Source organism: Neomonachus schauinslandi, chromosome 6 (genome assembly GCF_002201575.2).
Source record: "Neomonachus schauinslandi chromosome 6, ASM220157v2, whole genome shotgun sequence".
Lineage (NCBI taxonomy): Eukaryota > Metazoa > Chordata > Mammalia > Carnivora > Phocidae > Neomonachus > Neomonachus schauinslandi.
In genome coordinates this window covers 35,754,471-35,774,427 of record NC_058408.1, presented here as the reverse complement: position 1 = coordinate 35,774,427, position 19,957 = coordinate 35,754,471, and the positions used below count along the sequence as shown (strand labels likewise).

The window sequence follows — 19,957 nt, the reverse complement described above, 5'->3', positions numbered from 1 at the left end:
CCGATGACCCAGCAATTGCACTCCTGGGTATTTACCCCAAAGACACAGATGTAGTGAAAAGAAGGGCCATATGCACCCCAATGTTCATAGCAGCAATGTCCGCAATAGCCAAACTGTGGAAAGAGCCGAGATGCCCTTCAACAGATGAATGGATAAAGAAGATGTGGTCCATATATACAATGGAATATTACTCAGCCATCAGAAAGGATGAATACCCAACTTTTACATCAACATGGATGGGACTGGAGGAGATTATGCTAAGTGAAATAAGTCAAGCAGAGAAAGTCAATTATCATATGGTTTCACTTATTTGTGAAACATAAGGAATAGCATGGAGGACATTAGGAAAAGGAAGGGAAAAATGAAGGGGGGGAAATTGGAGGGGGAGACAAATCATGAGAGACTAAGGACTCCGGGAAACAAACTGAGGGTTTTAGAGGGGATTGGGGGCTGGGGGGAATGGGTTAGCCCGGTGATGGGTATTAAGGAGGGCGCATATTGCATGGAGCACTGGGTATTATGTGCAAATAATGAATCATGGAACACTACATCAAAAACTAATGATGTACTGTATGGTGACTAACATAATAAAAATAAATAAATAAGTGAAAAAAAAAGGAAAAAGGCAAGCATGTCCTCTCTGATCACTCCTTTTCAATATCATACTGGAAGTCCTAGCTAATACAATAAGAGAAGAAAATGAAACAAAAGGTATACACTTCAGGAAGGAGGAAATTTTTATTTGCAGATGACATGATTTTTTTGTCCAGAAAATTCCAAAGTCAACAATGACAACAACAAAACCTCCTGGAACTAATAAGCAATAGCAGCAAGGTTGCAGGATACAAGGTTAAAATACCAAAGTCAATCACTTTCATATATACCAGCAGTGAACACGTGGAATTTGAAATTAAAAACAGGGGCGCCTCGGTGGCTCCGTCGGTTAAGTGTCTGCCTTCAGCTCAGGTCATGATCCCATGGTCCTGGGATCGAGCCCCACGTCAGGCTCTCTGCTCCGTGAGGAGTCTGCTTCTCCCTCTCCCTCTGGCCCTCCCCCCTTGCTCATGCTCCCTCTCTCTCAAATGAATAAATAAAAAGTCTTAAAAAAAAAACTTTTGAAATCAAAAACAATACTATATGCATTAGCACCAAAAAAATGAGTATTTAGGTATAATCTAAAAAATATGTACAAGCTATATATTAAAAAAAACTATAAAACTGTTGGAACAAAGAAGAACTAATTAAATGGAGAGGTATCCCATGCTCAGAGATTCAATATTGTCAAGTTATCAGTTCTTCCCTAATTGATCTATAGATTCAATGCAACCCAAATCAAAATCCTAGCAAGTTATTTTGTGGATATCAATAAACTGATTCTAAAGTTTATATGGAGAGGTAAAAGACTCAGAATAATGAACACAATTTTGAAGGAGAAAAGTGAAGTCAGAGGACTGACACTCTCTGACTTAAAGAATTACTATAAAGCTACAGTAATCAAGACAGGGTGACACTGTGAAAGAATAAACAAAAAGATCAATAGAACAGAGTAGAGTGCCCAGAAATAGACCTCCATCAATAGAGTAGATCAATCTTTGACAAAGGAGCGAAGGCAATACAATGTGAGCAAAGATAGCCTCAATAAATGGTGCTGGAACAACTGGACATCCACATGCCAAAAAAAAAAAAAAAAAGAATCTAGACACAGACTTTTCATCCTTCACAAAAGTTAACTGAAAATGCAGTATAGATCTAACTGTAAAGTGCAACACTATAAAACTATTGGAAGATAACATAGGAGAAAATCTAGATGACCCTGGATGTGGCAATGACTTTTTAGATACAACACCAAGGGCGTAATCCATGACGGAAGGAAGTGATAAGCTGGACTTGCTTATCAATTTTTTAACTTTTGTTCTGTGAAAGACACTGTCAATAGAATGAGAAGATAAGCCACAGACTAGGAGAAAATATTTGCAAAAGATACATCTGATAAAGTCCTGTTATCTAAAATACACAAAGAACCATTAAAACTCAATAATAAAAAAATGAAAAATCCAACTTAAAAATGGGCAAAAGACCTGAACAGACACCATGAAAAGATATATCGATGGCAGGGGCGCCTGGGTGGCTCAGTTGGTTAAGTGACTGCCTTCGGCTCAGGTCATGATCCTGGAGTCCCGGGATCGAGTCCCGCATCAGGCTCCCTGCTCGGCAGGGAGCCTGCTTCTGCCTCTGAGCCTCCCCCCTCTCATGTGCTCTCTCTCTCTCATTCTGTCTCAAATAAATAAATAAAATCTTTAAAAAAAAAAAAAAAGATATATCGATGGTAAATAAGCATATGAAAAGATGCTCCACATTGAATGTCACTGGAGAACTGCAAATTACAACAACAATGAGATACTACTCCATACCTATTAGAGTAGCCAAAATCCAACACAGTGACAACACCAAATGCTGACAAGAATGTGGAGCAATAGGAACTCATTCATTACCGGTGGGAAAGCAAAATGATACAGCCACTTTGGAAAACTGTGGGGCAGTTTCTTACAAAAACAAACATACTCTTAACCATCCAATCCAGCACTTGCACTCTTTGATATCTATTCAAAGGAGTTTAAAACTCATATCCACACAAAAACCTGCACACAGATATTTGTAGCATCTTTATTTATAATTGTAAAACCTAGAAGCAACTAAGATGTCTTTCAGTGGGCAAACTGTGGTACATTCTAGACAATGTATTATTCAGCACTAAAAATAAATGAGCTATTAAGCCATGAAAAGACTTGGAGAAACATTAATTGCATAATAGTATTAAGTGAAAGAGGTCAATTTGGAAAAGTTACATATTGCAAGATTCCAATTACATGACATTCTGGGAAAGGCAAAACTATGGAGATGGTAAAAAGATCACTGGTTGCCAGGGGTGAGAGAAGAGGGAGGGATAAACAGAGAGAACACTGAGGAATTTCAGGGCTATGAAACTACTCTGCGAGATTATAGTGGTGGATACATGTCATTGTACATCTGTCAAAACCTACCCACTGTACAACAAACACCAAGAGGAAATCCTAATGCAAATGATGGACTTCAGGTGACAATGATGGGTTGACGTAGGTTCATCAGTTACGACAAACGCACCGCCCTAAGTGGGGATGTTGCTAGTGGGGGTGGCTATGCATGTGTGAGGGTCAGGGAGCATGTGGGAAATCTCTGCACTTTCCTCTCCATTCCTCTGTAAACCCAGAACTGCTCTAAAAATAAAGTATATATTTTTTTTAAGTTAAAAAAATGGGAATGACAAAACCAAAACTCAGGAGAGGGTGACAGAAGGTGATGGGTTGCCGATATAAACAAAGGGCTTCTAGGATTCTGGTTAATTCTTAAGCTGAATGACAGATCCCCAAATGGATCATTGATGACTTTTCTGAGTCACTGGATTTACTCCCCCTGGTGCTGACCTTAGAAGATAACAGCTTTTCCGTATTGTTTGAACTCCATTTTAAGTGGTGCTTTCTGTTATTCATAGTCAAAATCACTCAAACTGATAGTCTCTTAATTTGGATGCAGTACAACTGGGATCTGATTTAGCATGTCATCATTTCCTCCTATTCTGTTTGTCTAAACATATCATTAAAACCTTGTCTTAGTTACCCCCAACTATAAAAAAGACTTGTTTGGGAAAAAAAAGAGACTGTAATTAAAACAACTCAGTATTTTTCCAATCCTAAAAGGTATCTTCCTTGAAAACATTCTGATTAAGCATGTGTGATACCAAGGACAACCAAGACTTTTTAAAAAATCTATAAATCACCAAACAGATAAGGAGTCAGGCTTGTACTCTTGCCCTCCATAGGGAACAGCTTAATCTGGCCGGAAGATCACACATTTCCCATTGGAGTTACAGGCTGGAGGTCAGACCACAGGCTGAATTCAGCTACCACAGGAGTTCTTAAAAGGAGAGCAAACAAGGAAACGAGGAGATTTTTGTTCAGAAAGGGGCATGGTCTCTGCTGTTTTGGCCAGAGAAATAAAGAGCAGTGGTTTCTCCACAGACAAGTCCTATACTGGAGACTGTGTCCTGCTTAGGAGAGGACTTCCATCCCACCTACTTGCAGATATAAAGAAATGCGCAGACCAGAAAGGGAGTGGGGCAACAGAGGGACTTACACAGGCACACACCATTTATTCTCTCTCCCAGACAGTATGAACCAAGCCCTTCACCTGCATGCTTCCATTTAATCCTCAAGACAACCCTGCAGAAGCAAGTCTGCTCATCTCACAGGACGAAGATGCAGAGAGGTTGAGTAAGCTGCCAAAGGCCACCCGCCAGGGGTTGGTGGAGCTGAGAGTCAAACCCATGTCTGTCCCACTCTAAAGCTCGTATTCTTCTCCTCATTATCATATACAAGAACCACAAAGAATACCACAGAACAACTCAGTCTTGGGCTTCAAAGGCTGCCCCTCTGCCCACGTCTCTTGCCCTCTCCTGTCAAGTGTAGTGCTGGCCATACCATAAAGATGCAGGCCCTGCTAAGCTCAGTAGGATTCCATTATGAAAAGGGATTCCTATATCCTCACTTCCCAGACCAGAAAGTCTGGCCCTCACAGCCACCATCCACCTCACACATGCATCATCTCGGCCACCACAGGAACAAGGTTGGAAAAAAATCAAAAACCAAAGGGGGGGTTTGCTCAAGGCAACTACACCCTGTCTGCCCCAGTCCAGCCTCAGTCTGAAGCTACCTCCTGATGCTTGTTCTATTGACAGTAATTGCCACAAATTACCTAAGGTCCAACAAGAGACAGCCCTCAGGAGGGAGGCACTGCTGTAGATCGCGTGCATGTACATGAGGTGAACCATCAGCTCGGCCAGCCACCAATAGCAGAGCAGGCGACCCAGCCCCACGGCAAAGGCGGAAAGGTTGGACTTCAGCGAGCAGTCCTCTTGCCGCTGCATCTAAAGTAGAAACAAAAGAAGCCATTAGATTGTGCCTTCATTTTTTAAATCTTCCAAAGAACCCCCTATACAGTACTGCTAGTAAACTTCTCACAAACGTTATTACTCTATCTACCCAAAGAGGGTTGGGTTAGTTATTCATTATTCTCGGGTGAAAAAGTCACGCCCAAGCTCGGGTGAGGTCAACGAGCTAGCCTCGTGCCAAGAACCAAGATGGGTTCTGCATCCCTTCACCCCAGCAACAGCCCTGCAAACAGCCGGGGTGGAGGGCAGTGCCTGATGTATTCTCCCTCAGGACTTTGGGGTCTCTTTGGACTCAGGTGTCACCCTGCCTGTCTTCATCCATCACCCACCCACATGGAAGGCTGGTAAAAGTAGGGCCAAGTCAGGAAGGGGCAGAGGACTGGTAAGAGAAAGGGAGAATGAGAGAGCCTGAGGATAAGGGAAAAATTCGATGTGGGTGTGTCATCTTACCTGAAGTTGTTTTTGAAACAAGGCAGAATAAACACAAACAGAGACAGTATGTGGGGACAAGTCTCCTGCTCAGCAGACACTGCGGTGTGACAGTTAGGAACACGGACTTTGCAGTCAGAATCGGGATCAGATCCTAGCACAAACCACACAGCTGTGTGATCCTGAGCAGGTTACTTAATATTTCTGAGGTTCCCTCATACATAAAGTGGAGAAAAAAAATGGTCATGACTAAATATGATAACATATATGAAGTACTCAGCACAGCACCCAGCATATAAAAAGCACTGGCTAACTGGTAGTTAGTATCTGGTAGGTTACATGTCTCCTACTGCGCCTTCTTCACATTCTTCCCTCATGGCATCCCAGGCTACCAGCTACGGGGCAGAATTAGGACACAGGTCAGAACCAAACACCAAAGGTGAGAGAAGGACGTTTGGATTATTCATGGACACAGACAGACTACTGAGAGTTCACTCAACATGTATGGACAGCACAGAACCAATTTGATCACAGTAGCTGGATTCTGGGTCTTGCCTCATTGCCCGCTGTTTAGGGATGCAAAATAGTTTAAAACACATAGATGCTGAAATGCATAAGCACATTATAAAATGTGTGTGAATTCAATTTCATCTGTACACCACTAGACAAACACACAAACACAGGAGAGAGCACGAGAGTGTTCTGGGTCCCACTCTGACAAGATTTTATTAGACCGAAGCCCGCCTTGTAATGCAGAGGTGAAGCTAATGCATAAATGATGACGTTGAATCCGCAAACATTCGCTGGCAGAAGAAATGGACTTGATTTAGCTTTTGACGGTCTGGGCTCCAGACACTACCCGAAGAGGAAGGGCCCATTCCTAGGACCTCTTGGGCTTCCACGGCCTTGAACGTCAAAGGCACAGGGGGTCCTGCTGCAGCCAGGAGCGATAGGCACTACTCTCAGAGAGGAAGGGAGATCTGCATGCCAGGGGAGTTATTTTTATTCCATTTTGACCATACATTCTACCACTTTCTCCAACTGTCCTCTCAGCGCAAGACGCCAGCTTCAGAAATTCTGGCTGGCTCAGCGGCATCACGATAACCTGCACAAAGGGCTTTGCTCCCTTTTGCCATCTGTGTGGGTAGCTACACCAAGGAAAGCTCGTTGGCTTAATATTTTTTCATGTAAATTGATTAAACTAACAGGAATTTCCTTTCTCCATTCACTTTCCGCAGTCGGCCTTAGGAAGGTATTTTGCCCAGCCATACCAACCTGCCTTGTTAGAAGCAACAGTCACTGCGGGGAGGGATCCACCAGGTCACCTGGGAAGAGTTTTCCCGGAAGGAAGACTGGGCATATCAGGGCTTTGCAGACCCACACAGATCACAGCCAACTGCAATCACAGCTGAACTACTTGACCCAATGCACATCCCTTTCCAGGCATAAACTGAGGGTGGTTTTCATTTGAATGCATACCTTAAGTGTGCATGCTCTTCGAGACTGTACAGAATCTATAGCAGTGGATCTGTAGGCCAATGGATGGGTAAAGCCTCAATGCAGAGATGCCTACCTGCCCAATCATTCACGTCTGTTACTGAATTGAGAAGAAAAGGAAAAAACCCAAATGTCCAGCTGTGGGAGGTTGGTCAAATGCATGAGTGCACGTCAATATTATGCAGCCATGAAAACTACTTTTTTCAATGTGTATAAATAACGAAAGACTGGAAAGATACACACCAAAATGGCAACAGTGATTGTATTCTTTTCGGTAAGATTTTTAGATTGCTTTTGACCATTGGTTATTTTTATAATAAGGGGAAAGTAATGGAACTTCACGATATTGTGAAGAGCTGGGTCCTCTCTGTGGATGAGGCAAGGTCTTCTACTTCTTCACACTTCTAAAAAATATCTAGCTTCAGGATCTCTCCTGGGCAGCCCAGCATCCTCTATAGGTAAATATTCTGCTCGCTCTCCTACAATGGACCCATCTTTATTTCTCAACTTCCCACCTCAGTGGTTGATTTTCTTACCTGTATACTGAGGTCCTCTTTGTTCATTCTTTTCCAGCTCTCTAAAGCAAATTCACTTTGACCTCAATGCCATCAGCATATGAGGGAACAATTATGAACATAGTGTCCATTGGCCTGTGGAGACCGGAGGAGTTCACACCAAGGCCGTCGGCTAAGCTGAGACATGAAGAGGCACCCAAACCATTCCAGACCACAGGTGGGCCTTTCTTGGTGCCACACTCTTGGAGGGAAGCAAGTCCCCAGCTGAATGTGATAATGGTCTCACAAGCAGTGTGGACAGAACACAATCTTCATACAACAGAATGTCTCCAGTTGCTAAATAAGCAACTCTGCACGTGGCCTGTAGACCCCTGAGCGTAAGCCCACCCCAAGCTCTGGTCTCCTGAAGACCAGACCTGTACCTGAGGCTGCAGAGCATCCCTGGGGATGCAGCCCCAGCCCTGGGAGCAGAAAAGCAGCTGGGTGGGAGGGGCACCCCACCAGGCAATCAGGAAAACATGTCTACCCAATCACCTCTTAGCTCCGGGCAATTGCCATTCAAGTTCAGTTCAGAGGCCTGCCTTCGTTTCCCCAAACAATGTGCAGTCTAAAATGACACAAATATCTGTAATTAAGGAGAAACATGAGGTGCCTTTTGTGGCTGATTGGCTCCCCAATAATGGCTTATCTACTCTCCCCAGGGCAAAACTTCTGTACCCGGTTTAATAACGTATAATTATGTGTCACCACTGGACCAGAAGCACTGGACTTTTCTCTGCAATGCCCTCTTTTTGATGCTGGATGCCATCTCATTCAGAGTAACAGAATTGTCTTAATCATACAAGTGAATACAGGAGAAGGAAAACAATCCAGTTTTTTTTAATTCTATTTGCTTGTACTTAAAAAAATGGTTATTCATCTTTCTTTAGAGTCATATGATTACAGTCCATTTATACCTTCAATCTAGTTGACTCGCTTTTATTTAAAAAATTCAGCATTTGTCCCTTGTCGATCCAGCAGGAATAAAAGATATGCCATACATAGCTCACCTAATGAGCAGGGTTGTTCTCTTGTCTGCATGCAAGCATTTCATTTGAGATATCTCAAACCTCAGGGAGTGCCAGCCTTCAGACCATTGGAAACTGCCATCAAGGGGAATTTTTAGTTAAGGCTCCACTAAAAGATACACATTAACTCATCTGCAAAGTGCATTTTAAAACACATTATATTTCAAAACCTCATTTCATGCAAATTGCATAAAAAGGAATATCGAAGCCTTTCAAAGATAGTCTGATGATTAAAGATGACAGTTCTCAAAGATGAAAGGTTCTTTCCCTCCACACACTAATCATACGGATGTTTAAGAGCACCAAACAAAAGGCTTCCCTGGAGCCAGGGTTCGACTGTGCCGACTCTGCTCCCACCTCTACACGTGGGTCAAGGGCACTGTAGCCAGGAGTCTTATCCTTTGTGATGGAGGAGCATCTCTGCAACCCATGGTCACAGACCCTACCTACTCCCAACAAAGCCTTCTGTGCTAGCAGCCCCCTCCTCCCCAGGCATCCAGACCACGGCCGGTGGGAATCGCCCCAGCTCTGCCACAACAGCAAGTGGCACCCAGCTGGTGCAGCTGCTGCAGGCCTGGGACCTGCTCCAGCCAGCTTGAGCCTCCAGACCCATATGTCCACCAGGCCACACTGCATCTCTAACTCCAATTGGGCAGCCAGCCCCACATCTGTATTCCTTCCACCCTGATGTGCATTTGATGAGCCTCTCTTTGCCTCTGTGTTACCATCTGTAAAGTGGTGGTAACAAGAGTATCTCTCTTCTCCAGTGGCTGTGAGGATGAAGGAGTTAGCACATGTCAAGTCTGGCTCGGAGCAGGTGCTCGGCTGGAGTTACGTATTACAGTCTGTATTATTCCAGGTGGTCTCTAGAGCCAGAGCCCGCCCCAAACCCAGACTGGCACAGCTGGAACACTGTCTGCCTGCCCAGCTCTTGCCCACCCTGGCACCTGCAGCAACCACCTGTGTCTCTCTCCTGAAGAGACAGAATCAACACACTGGTCCCTTCTGAGGCCAAGAATGGCCACCGCCCAGGATCCCCTGCTTCTGTGCCCACCTATATGACGGGACACCCTGGGTCTTGGTTCTGGCCTAAACCTATGATAGTTCCCAACCTCGGGAGTTTCCTGGGGTAAAATCTGAAACAGGCCCCTCTATGTGAAAGGCAGGGAGAGAACGAAGAGGCAGAGCACTCCAGATTGGTAGGTGGCAGGTGTGATGAGCAGAGGAACTTACATACAAGGCTGGTCTTGAGTGGCTTCAAGATCTCCACCCCCGCCTACCAAATCTTAAAAGTTTATGTAGAGGCCTTAACCGGGTCCGGTCACATATTCAGTCCAGAGGGTCTCAATGACACTTTACTCTCTCAAGGCTGTGCCCTTGAAATAGCTCGTGGTGAGGAATGGCAGGCGGAATGCACATTCTAAGGACAGGGGAAGGCGTGAGGAGCCTCCGATTGCCTGGGCTCAGCTTGTGGGTCAACCAGCAGTCACAGCCTCTCCACGACCTCCTCCAACAACTTCCCCCGGAATTGCCACCTGCTTCTGGCAAACAACAACAACTGTAGTGTTAACGCTTCACAGCATTTACATGTGAAGCCATGTTACCTATACGAAATCAGTTAATCCTTACAACAGTCCTAAGAGGGAGTACTATTATCCTTCCCATTTCACTGATAAGGGAGCAGGAGTCGCAAATAAGTAATTCACCCAATGCTCTCAAGCCAGAGCGAAGCAGGAATTCAAACCCTGTGACAATGACAACAAGGTTGGGCTCCAGGGTCTGGCTCTTAGCCACCATGCAAGCTAACTGTTTGAGCACCGGCTCATCCACTGGGGTAGGAACATAGCGCTCAGTAAGGAAAAGGCCCCTGGTCCTACCACTGTTTGAGCACCGGCTCATCCACTGGGGGTAGGAGCATAGCGCTCAGTAAGGAAAAGGCCCCTGGTCCTATCACACTCTGCTCACCAGAGTCCTCTCCCACACCAGACCCCACTGCACAATTCAACCTGCTCAGAGTAAGATGTGGTGGCCCCAGGCTCCAAGCTAAGTGAATAAATAAGCCTCATGTGTAAGTGTCTCTGCTGATTAAACCTGCCCCCCCCAGCCACCCCGTCCTCTGGCATCACCCCTAGCTCAGTATCTGAGTTCCACAGACCACAGGAGAAAAATAAACGGGGCACATGTTCCTGAAACTCCAAATGCCATCTCAGATGGCCTTCAAGTTAAGGCACTGTGGCCTTTTAACAGGCAAATTTTTACCTGCTCATGATCAGTGTGCAAATTTCACATGCCTTACTTCACACCTCTTCTATGCTTCCCTCATCTTGTGTATGCAATTTACATACTAAAAAAAATTGGGTGAAAGATACATTCTCCCCAAGGTAACCCTAATACCGTCATTTTATCAACCGGAGTCTGCCTTTCTGGTTGGTTTCCACAGTGGGGCTCTGCTGCCCCCTGGTGGCAGAGCCTCATTCTCTGGTTCTCATTGACCGGACAACCTAAGAACCATGATCTTCAGGATTACCATTTCATGTTACATTTATTCATTCACTCACACACTCGTTGAGAGCAAACATTGCTTATAAGTTCTTCCAGTTGGCTTTCTTCCCTCTCCTAGCAACCTCTTCCTTCGTGGCCTCCCTGAAGAAATTCTTTCACTCCTGGCTTAGCTTCCTAGCTAACTGCTCCCCTTTAAGACCCATTTTTCTCAAAGGGGGTCAGTGCCCCATAAGACTTTCTGTAACTGCAGAAACCTCATGGCTGCCTTTCTCTGCACAGCAGCTTACTAAACATTTTTCCTTTTCTAGACTGACTTTCCTATGAATCTTCCCAGACCACAGAGAAAGGTTCCAATTTGCCTTCTGAGTTCTCTGCTTTTAGCAAGTGCTCCCATTTTGAAAGGAGTGAAAAAGAGAGGGGTAAGACAGAGATGCAACCAGAGTCTCCATACCTGAGTCCCTACAGGAAGAAGCCTGGTCATCCCCAGCCTCCAGCCCCCAAAGAACTGCCAAAGAACTCAGGACAGTAGTTATCAACCTCTAGCAGGCAGCAGAATCACCTGGAAGGCCTATTAAATCACATTGCTGGGCCCCACCCCAAAGTGTCTGAATCAGATCTGAGGTGGGGCCCAAGAATTTGCGTTTCTAACAAGTTCCCAGTTGATCCTTCTGTTGCTGGTCCAAAGACCACACTTTGAGAACCGCTGAGTTAGAAATCAGCTGCCATCACTAACCACCTGTCTTCTACACAATAATCTTACACATAATTTTCAAACATGAACTTCAAATTGCTCAGGACAGAAGAATGGTCCCATGTAACCTAAACTGAGGTATGAGAAACCATATGCTAAACACATATCTGCCCAGAATATCAATTTCACTTGAAGATTTATGGAGGAAAAAAAAGTTAAATAATTTAATTGGCAATTTTAAAACTGCACATTGTTGTTATGTGTATAATGAAATATACAAGTGTATGTGTATACACATTAACATAATGTATAGATAAATATACAATATAAACGTGTATAATGAAATACACTTTTGAGAACAATGAATAACTGTGTGGGATTTTTAAGACAGAATATGGGATTTCTAAGAACCCTGCTACTTTTCCAGGGGGCACCTTCCATATTGCCCTTTGAAAATATAATGGCGCTGCACTTTGAACTCATTCCAGGAGCGTGTGTGTGTATGTGTGTGCTGTGCACGGGCGTGTGCTGTGTGTGCAGAGGTGTTGTTATTCCCCACCTCCACCGAGACTGTTGTATTTTGGTGGTAGGCGGTAGAACTGTCCCTCGAGAAACACAGGTTTTAGGTATTATCGATGACTAAAACTTGATTGACTTCCCAAACATGTTCCGTGAGGCGGAAGGCAGCTTGACAGGAGCTTCAGACAAGGCTGAAGGGAAGCCGGGTCCAGGGCAGAAACAGGCACTTGGACCCCGAAACACACCACTACCATCCAACTCTCTCCAATTCTGCTCTGTTGTCTCATCTAGGTCACCCTGAACAATTCTCAGGTGACGACAGAGTTATTTCATAAGCAGTTTGTGACAATAAAAGACAACATGGTATTTGCCAACCAACAGCTTAGACAGTTTCCCTTTCTACTCTTCCAAGTAATACCATCACAATCCAATTTTTTCTTTCCCTGGGACTTCTCAGCAGTGGATACCCATCCCTAAGTTCCTTGCTGTGCCCAGTTACTCATCCTGGTTTCCAGAGCCCACCAAGGAGTCGGGGGGGGGGGGCGGTTCCTTGAGCCAACAGGCACAAGAGACAGGTCGACCTTCATTTCAAATACTTATTCCCCCTAAGTATTTCATTTCTGATGCAAGAAGTTACAACAATCACGTGTTTTCAATCTGTGGGAACCCCTGAATGCAAAGCCTCAGGAGTCTTGTGGATGGCCACGGCCAGTAAGGACAGAGGTTTAATCTACAGAATACCAGTCCAGTCCCCAGTGGGCTCTACCTTTGCGATGAACTCCGGGAAGCTGAGGATGGGCCCATTGTGGAAGACAGGGTAATAGAAGACATAGGCCACCAGCCAGGGAAAGGAGTAGAAGCTGCTCCCGGTGGGCATCTCCTGCCAGCAGAACTCCAGGCTGAAGCTGGTGTAGGATAGGCAGCGCACAGTCAGCGTGAACTGCAGCAAGTAGTACTCGTTTTCTGTCTGGTACCAGCCTCTCTGCAAAGACCCAAAAAGAGAACAGCCCTTGAGCGTCAAGGAGAACACCATCCAGGACCCTGGGAAGGAGACTGCTTCCGCAGGTAGAGTGGCTGTCCCATAAAGGGAACTGAGAACCAAGGAGCAGCGGGTAAGTCTTCCCTGGTGATCAAACAAGTGGTTAATGAGCAGTGGGTGGTGGAGTATCTCTAACACCACCCATCCACGAAGCATCAGGTCTGATGCGCTATAATGAAAGTTCTCCTGGCAATGCATCTCTCAGATTCATCCAGACATGGATGTGCACTTTTTGGTGTGCACTTAAAAATATGGGGGGCGCCTCGGTGGCTCAGTTGGTTGAGCGACTGCCTTAGGCTCGGGTCATGATCCTGGAGTCCAGGGATCGAGTCCCACATTGGGCTCCCTGCTCGGCGGGAAGTCTGCTTTTCCTTCTGACCTTCCCCCATCTCATGCTCTCTCTAATAAATAAATAAATAAATCTTTAAAAAAAAAATAAAATAAATGTCACACAAGACTCCTGACTTCAACGTATTGTTCCTTTTGCTCTTCTGTTATTCATTTGGCTCCACTGTAGTTGAGGACTATTTGCCAAAGAAGCTTTAGAAACACAGTCAAGAAAAATAGTCCCTGCCCTCGATGTATCTGAATTCTGTACAGGAAATAGGTATGGAAGTATACAAATACAATGCAACATGAAAAAAGAAATAACACACATGTACTAAAAATCTTAACAGTACAAGGGGGGCTAAAATTATGGGTCATTCTATAATCTTTATTCTTCTATATTGTCCATAACACATATGTATTACTTTTTTAAGGAGAAGAACAATTTATGGGAAATCAAGATAGAAAATTGGGACAAAGGAAGGAACAGTGAATGTGATGCATGGGGGTACTTTTAGGGCTTTCCACAGAAAAACTGAGCACCGAAGAGTTTCTGGTTTTTTTGTTTTGTTTTGTTTTTGTTTTTTTTAAGAGTTTCTATTCCATGCCCAGGACTTCAGCAGCCACCAAGAAAGACCGAGAGAAATACTTGTGCAAAAGCATGAAAACCAAAAGCAACTAGTTTCTGGTCATCTGTTCCCGTTGGGCAGTATTTTTCCAATCTCTAGTCTGCACATAAAAAATGGAATGCTTATTCACCACCAACATCCATAACTGATACTATCCCCAAACAAATGATAATTACCACTGGAGTCTGTTTCACACATTTGCCAGGTCCCCAAAAAGTTAGGTATGAATTCCTTTTTATTTGTATTGCAGATCTATTTTCAAGCACATGTATTTAAGTGATCACCTGGTTAATCACTGTAGGAAGATGGAGCTGTTCCCCTACTTCCTTAAGTCCGGATTTTAACATATGTGCTTAGTGTTATTAGCCCCAATCTGTTGGTGAGAGTGAAGAAAATTAAGATAGCATAACAGAAAAAATAAATGAATTTTCAAAAGGCTACAATTTTTACAAAATCACTTAACAGATATCATCTTAAAGGCTCAGAACAACTCCATGAGGAAGTCAGAGCACCTATTACTTCCATTTTCGAAATGAAGAAATTGAGACTTGGGTTAAATGACCGCCTCCAGTCTCAAGAGTAGGAAAGACAGTTACTAGAAGAGCAGGGGAACCAGGTCATCCACTGACTCATCTTTCCCTTCATGTTCTTTTCCACAACCTTGCCAAGCACTGTCACTTGAATCAATGAATGAGTGAAGGAACAAGTGAACAAAAATAAAGATACCACAGGAATGTCAGTCCCACGATGACTAAAGAAAGAATATCAAAACTTCCTAAGATATTCTGGGCAAGGCAAACACCTGCCTTATCTGTCTCAGGGGCTATCATGGGCATTGGATGAGATAAGGAATGTGAAATTTTCCTATAAATTGTAGAGCACTCTACAGATGATTTTTTATTAAATGTACAGAAGACTATTGCTTTCTTTTCCCATTGTTCCTTGCCCTCTGTTTCTGCAACATCTGGCACCACCCATGCCTACCAAACTGTGAAAAGAGGTACAAGGTCAACCCTGGGCAACCTTAGAGAGCTAAGACATAGATCCAAAAGGCAAGACTGCAGAATGCAACACACCAGGATTCACATGTATCAACCCCACATGACCACTAGGGGGACCCCCACCATGGTTCTTCAATTGACTCTTGGCTGAAACATAAGTCATCTACCCAATGGAAGCACTGCCAAAGACAGCTTCTCCTTCCCAAGAGTAAAACAGCGACACTTACCTTAACTTCCTCCACATCTTGCAGCCTCAGTGTGGAGAGCAGGAGGAGAGAACAGAGCCATGTGAGGACCAGCGACTGGAACTGGGCTACACAGAAGGAGATGAGGGTGTGGAGAAAAATAATGGCGGTGCCATGGGCCCCCAGCACACACCAGGAGGCCCATATTCCATAAGCCCCCAGGATCCAGGGTCTGTGCTGCAGACAGGGAGGGATCCAGGGAGAGAGAGAAAGACGGAGGGGGCAGGGAGGAAAAGAGAAAAGAGTGAGCTCATGGCTATTTGCTTAAGGTTCTACATATAAGAGCAGAATGCTTAGTGATCCATTAACCAAACTATTCTCACCGCCCTGGGGATTTAGTGCAACACAGACAAACAGCATTCAGAGGGACCTTCCCCATTAACCCCAGAACTCCATCAGATCCACCCAGAAGCAAGGAGCCACTTTTCTGCCTTCAGCCAAAGCCACCCAGACCACTGGATCCCCCCACTCCCAACAAGATATTTAGCTAACTTTTCAGCAGACCCTATGGAAGCCAGAAAACAGTTGGGAAAAACTACTAATCTGGAACAATGGCCCCTACATACACTATCCTGCAGAAGTGAAGGTAAAAGAAAGTATTGGTGCACATTTCTCAGGAGTCTCCTTGAGACAACTGGGCCATTCAAACCACAAACAGCTTTCTAAAGTCCAAACCAGAGATTTAAATGAAAATATCTCAGTACATTACTAGCATACTGTTTACCAACAGTCACCAGTGGGTACTCTGGTACCCACATTCATTCCCATTTTAGGAGAATCAGAATATTATTCTCTCCAATTATCAAGTTTTATAATTACTGACATGGAACAACTAAATAAACAAACATATCTTTGCTTTTATGATATATTCTTGGTCGTATCTGGATGGTACATCTTTACTTAAAAACCACAATAATGTTTGAACATTGTTTGAGAGGCAACATATTATAGTGGTTTAATTACTCAAGCTTTGAAGTCCAACTGCCTAAAATAAATGCTGGTGTCCCCATTAACTAGCTGTGTGGCCCCAGGCAAGTGACTTAACCCCTCCTTGCCTCAGTTTTTTCATATGTAAAATTAGGATAACAGTATCTATTTCATGCACTCCCTGTGAGGACTGTTAATGCACAGAAAATGCTTAAAACGGTATCAAGATAAAAAGCTTTTGCACAGCAAAAGAAACAGTCAACAAAACCAAAAGACAACCGACAGAATGGGAGAAAATATTTGCAAATGACATATCAGATAAAGGGCTAGTATCCAAAATCTATAAAGAACTTATCAAACTCAACACCCAAAGAACAAAGAATCCAATCAAGAAATGGGCAGAAGACATGAACAGACATTTTTCCAAAGAAGACATCCAAATGGCCAACAGACACATGAAAAAGTGCTCAATATCGCTCGGCATCAGGGAAATCCAAATGAAAACCTCATGAGATAACACCTCACATCACTAAGAATGGCTAAAATTAACAAGTCAGGAAACGACAGATGTTGGCAGGGATGCGGAGAAAGGGGAACCCTCCTACACTGTTGGTGGGAATGCAAGCTGGTGCAACCACTCTGGAAAACAGTATGGAGGTTCCTCAAAAAGTTGAAAATAGAGCTGCCACACGATCCAGCAATTGCACTACTGGGTATTTACCCCAACGATACAAATGTAGGGATCCGAAGGGGTACATGCACCCGATGTTTATAGCAGCAATGTCCACAATAGCCAAACTGTGGAAAGAGCCAAGATGTCCAACAACAGATGAATGGATAAAGAAGATCTGGTATATGTATACAATGGAATATTATGCAGCCATCAAAAGGAATGAGATCTTGCCATTTGCAACGACGTGGATGGAACTGGAGGGTATTATGCTGAGCGAAGTAAGTCAATCAGAGAAAGACATGTATCATATGACCTCACTGATATGAAGAATTCTTAATCTCAGGAAACAAACTGAGGGTTGCTGGAGTGGTGGGGGGTGGGAGGAATGGGGTGGCTAGGTGATAGACATTGGGAGGGTATGTGCTATGGTGAGCACTGTGAATTGTGCAAGACTGTTGAATCACAGATCTGTACCTCTGAAACAAATAATGCGATATATGTTAAGAAAAAGAAAGAAGAAGATAGCAGGAGGGGAAGAATGAAGGGGGGGAAATTGGAGGGGGAGATGAACCATGAGAGACGATGGACTCTGAAAAACAAACTGAGGGTTCTAGAGGGGAAGGGGGTGGGAGGATGGGTTAGCCTGGTGATGGGTATTGGGGAGGGCACATTCTGCATGGAGCACTGGGTGTTATGTACAAACAATGAATCATGGAACACTACATCAAAAACGATGTAATGTATGATGATTAACATAACAATAAAAAATTTTTTAAAAAACAGTATCTGCATACATAGTAAGGACACTACAAATACTAGTTATTATTCCTATAGGGGAATACGATGAGTCTTTTTGGTGTGCACCTAAAAATATGGTTTCCAGGGGCGCCTGGGTGGCTCAGTGGTTAAGCGTCCGCCTTTGGCTCAGGTCATGATCCCAGGGTCCTGGGATCGAGCCCCGCATCGGGCTCCTTGCACAGCAGGGAGCCCGCTTCTCCTTCTCCCTCTGTCTACTACTCTGCCTACTTGTGCTCTCTGTCAAATAAATAAATAAAATCTTAAAAAAAAAAAAAAAGAATGCAAACTAATTTAAAAATATATATATATGGTTTCCAGGAATACACCAAGTTGAAAAGTGGGGAATGCTTGAATTTAGGTCTTCTTGCGAAAATAAGAATTCTTTAAGGCAAAGACAGATGTGGACCATGAACTGTAAATCCCATCTTTAGATGCTGACTCTTCCAAAATATTGTCGAAGTACAATTCTTTCCCAAACCTACACTCCAGCCCAAGAGAGGGCATTTTAAATGAGGGACTAGGTCAGCCTCTTTTAAGTTCCAAGAAAATCAGAGAGATCTGCAGTTCAGTTTTACTATTTTTCCATCCTACTGCCCACAGAAAACAGTCAAATAAATTTGCTTCAAATTTTCCCCCAAACACTCACCTCTGGTCAGAGTCCAATTATAAGAAACAAGGTTGCCAAAAACCATTTTAAGAACTGGTTTTAAAAAATGAAAAAAAAAAAAAAAAAAGGTTTTTCCAACACAATCTACAGGATTTACTACCGGGGATCCTTTTCCATGGGCTACACACATACCAGCCACATTTTTATTAAGCATGATTTGATCCATGTGGAAGAAGCCTATTTGTTCGGCTTTCGTTGGGGAACTTAACCACAGACTAAGGGGCTTCAATTTGGAAAAAGCTGAACAAAATTCTCTGATAAATTTAACTGTGCTCATCAAAGCTACCGTCCAGGCTCACAACTCTGCCCCAAATTCTCATTCCCCACGGTCTTCCTCCTGCCCAACAGGACAGACAGACAAACATGTAGTACTACTGTTCCAAGACAGCACAGAAAACACTCTAATGTCACCTTCACGTTCTCCACCATCCCACACATCACCCACTCCTTCTCCCCAGGGGCAAGAGGCAGCTCTACCACACACTTCCATGGCAGACAGGTGATATAAAGGAAAAGATGTAAAATAGGCAAAAATAATCATCTATTTAAAAAAACTGTTATGGGGCGCCTGGGTGGCTCAGTCATTAAGCGTCTGCCTTCGGCTCAGGTCATGGTCCCAGGGTCCTGGGATCGAGCCCCGCATTGGGTTCCTTGCTCCGCAGGAAGTCTGCTTCTCCCTCTCCCACTCCCCCTGCTTGTGTTCCCTCTCTCACTGTCTCTCTCTCTCAAATAAAATATTTTTTAAAAACTGTTATATAAATTAGAACCCCACTAAACTCCTGACAGCAAGATCAGCCATCCGTGCCTTGTCTTCTGACTGGTATCAGAGAAGGATAGTCCCTACTATCGATACAGCCTTAGGACACAGCTCCTCCAGCCCCTATCCCTCCACACTCATCTGGAACTGGCAGAATAAGCTGGAAATGGAAGAGCAAAACTGCCCACCAGGAAGCAGCATCATGGATGGTCTGCTTCTCTGAGGAGGAGGAGGAGGGCTCTTCCCAAGTGTTTCAAAGACCATTTTCATATGCAAAGGCCTAACACAGCTCTATTCCACCTATTTCTACTCCAAAAGTGCTTACGTATTTTTCAAACTTTTGCCTACCTCTTAAGTGAAAATGCTTAAGAATCAGGTATTAAGCCTCTGACATCAAATATGCCAGGAACTATTTAACTTTCCAAAAATAAAATGTGTTATAGGGCACCTGGGTGGCTCAGTTGGTTGAGCATCTGACTCTTGGTTTCGGCTCAGGTCGTGATCTCACAGTTTTGGGATCGAGCCCCGCATTAGGCTCTGTGCTCGGCGTGGAATCTGCTTCAGATTCTCTCTCTCCCTCTCCCTCTCCCTCCCACTCACTCCCTCTCTCAAATAAGTACATAAAATCTTTTTTTTTTTTTAATTTTTTTTTTATTCTTATGTTAATCCCCATACATTACATCATTAGTT

The 19,957-nt window shown here is 44.0% G+C and overlaps 1 protein-coding gene across 1 annotated transcript in view; it reads right to left on the bottom strand.

Moving 5' to 3' along the window:
- HHAT (hedgehog acyltransferase) overlaps positions 1–19,957 on the bottom strand; it is a 332,511-nt gene that overhangs the window by 256,261 nt on the left and 56,293 nt on the right. The window contains exons 5-7 of the mRNA XM_044916357.1: positions 15,428–15,622; positions 12,971–13,186; positions 4,789–4,960 (exon numbers count right to left, since the gene is read on the bottom strand). Coding sequence (XP_044772292.1) covers positions 4,789–4,960; positions 12,971–13,186; positions 15,428–15,622 — 583 coding nt within the window. The remainder of the gene's footprint in view (positions 1–4,788; positions 4,961–12,970; positions 13,187–15,427; positions 15,623–19,957) is intronic.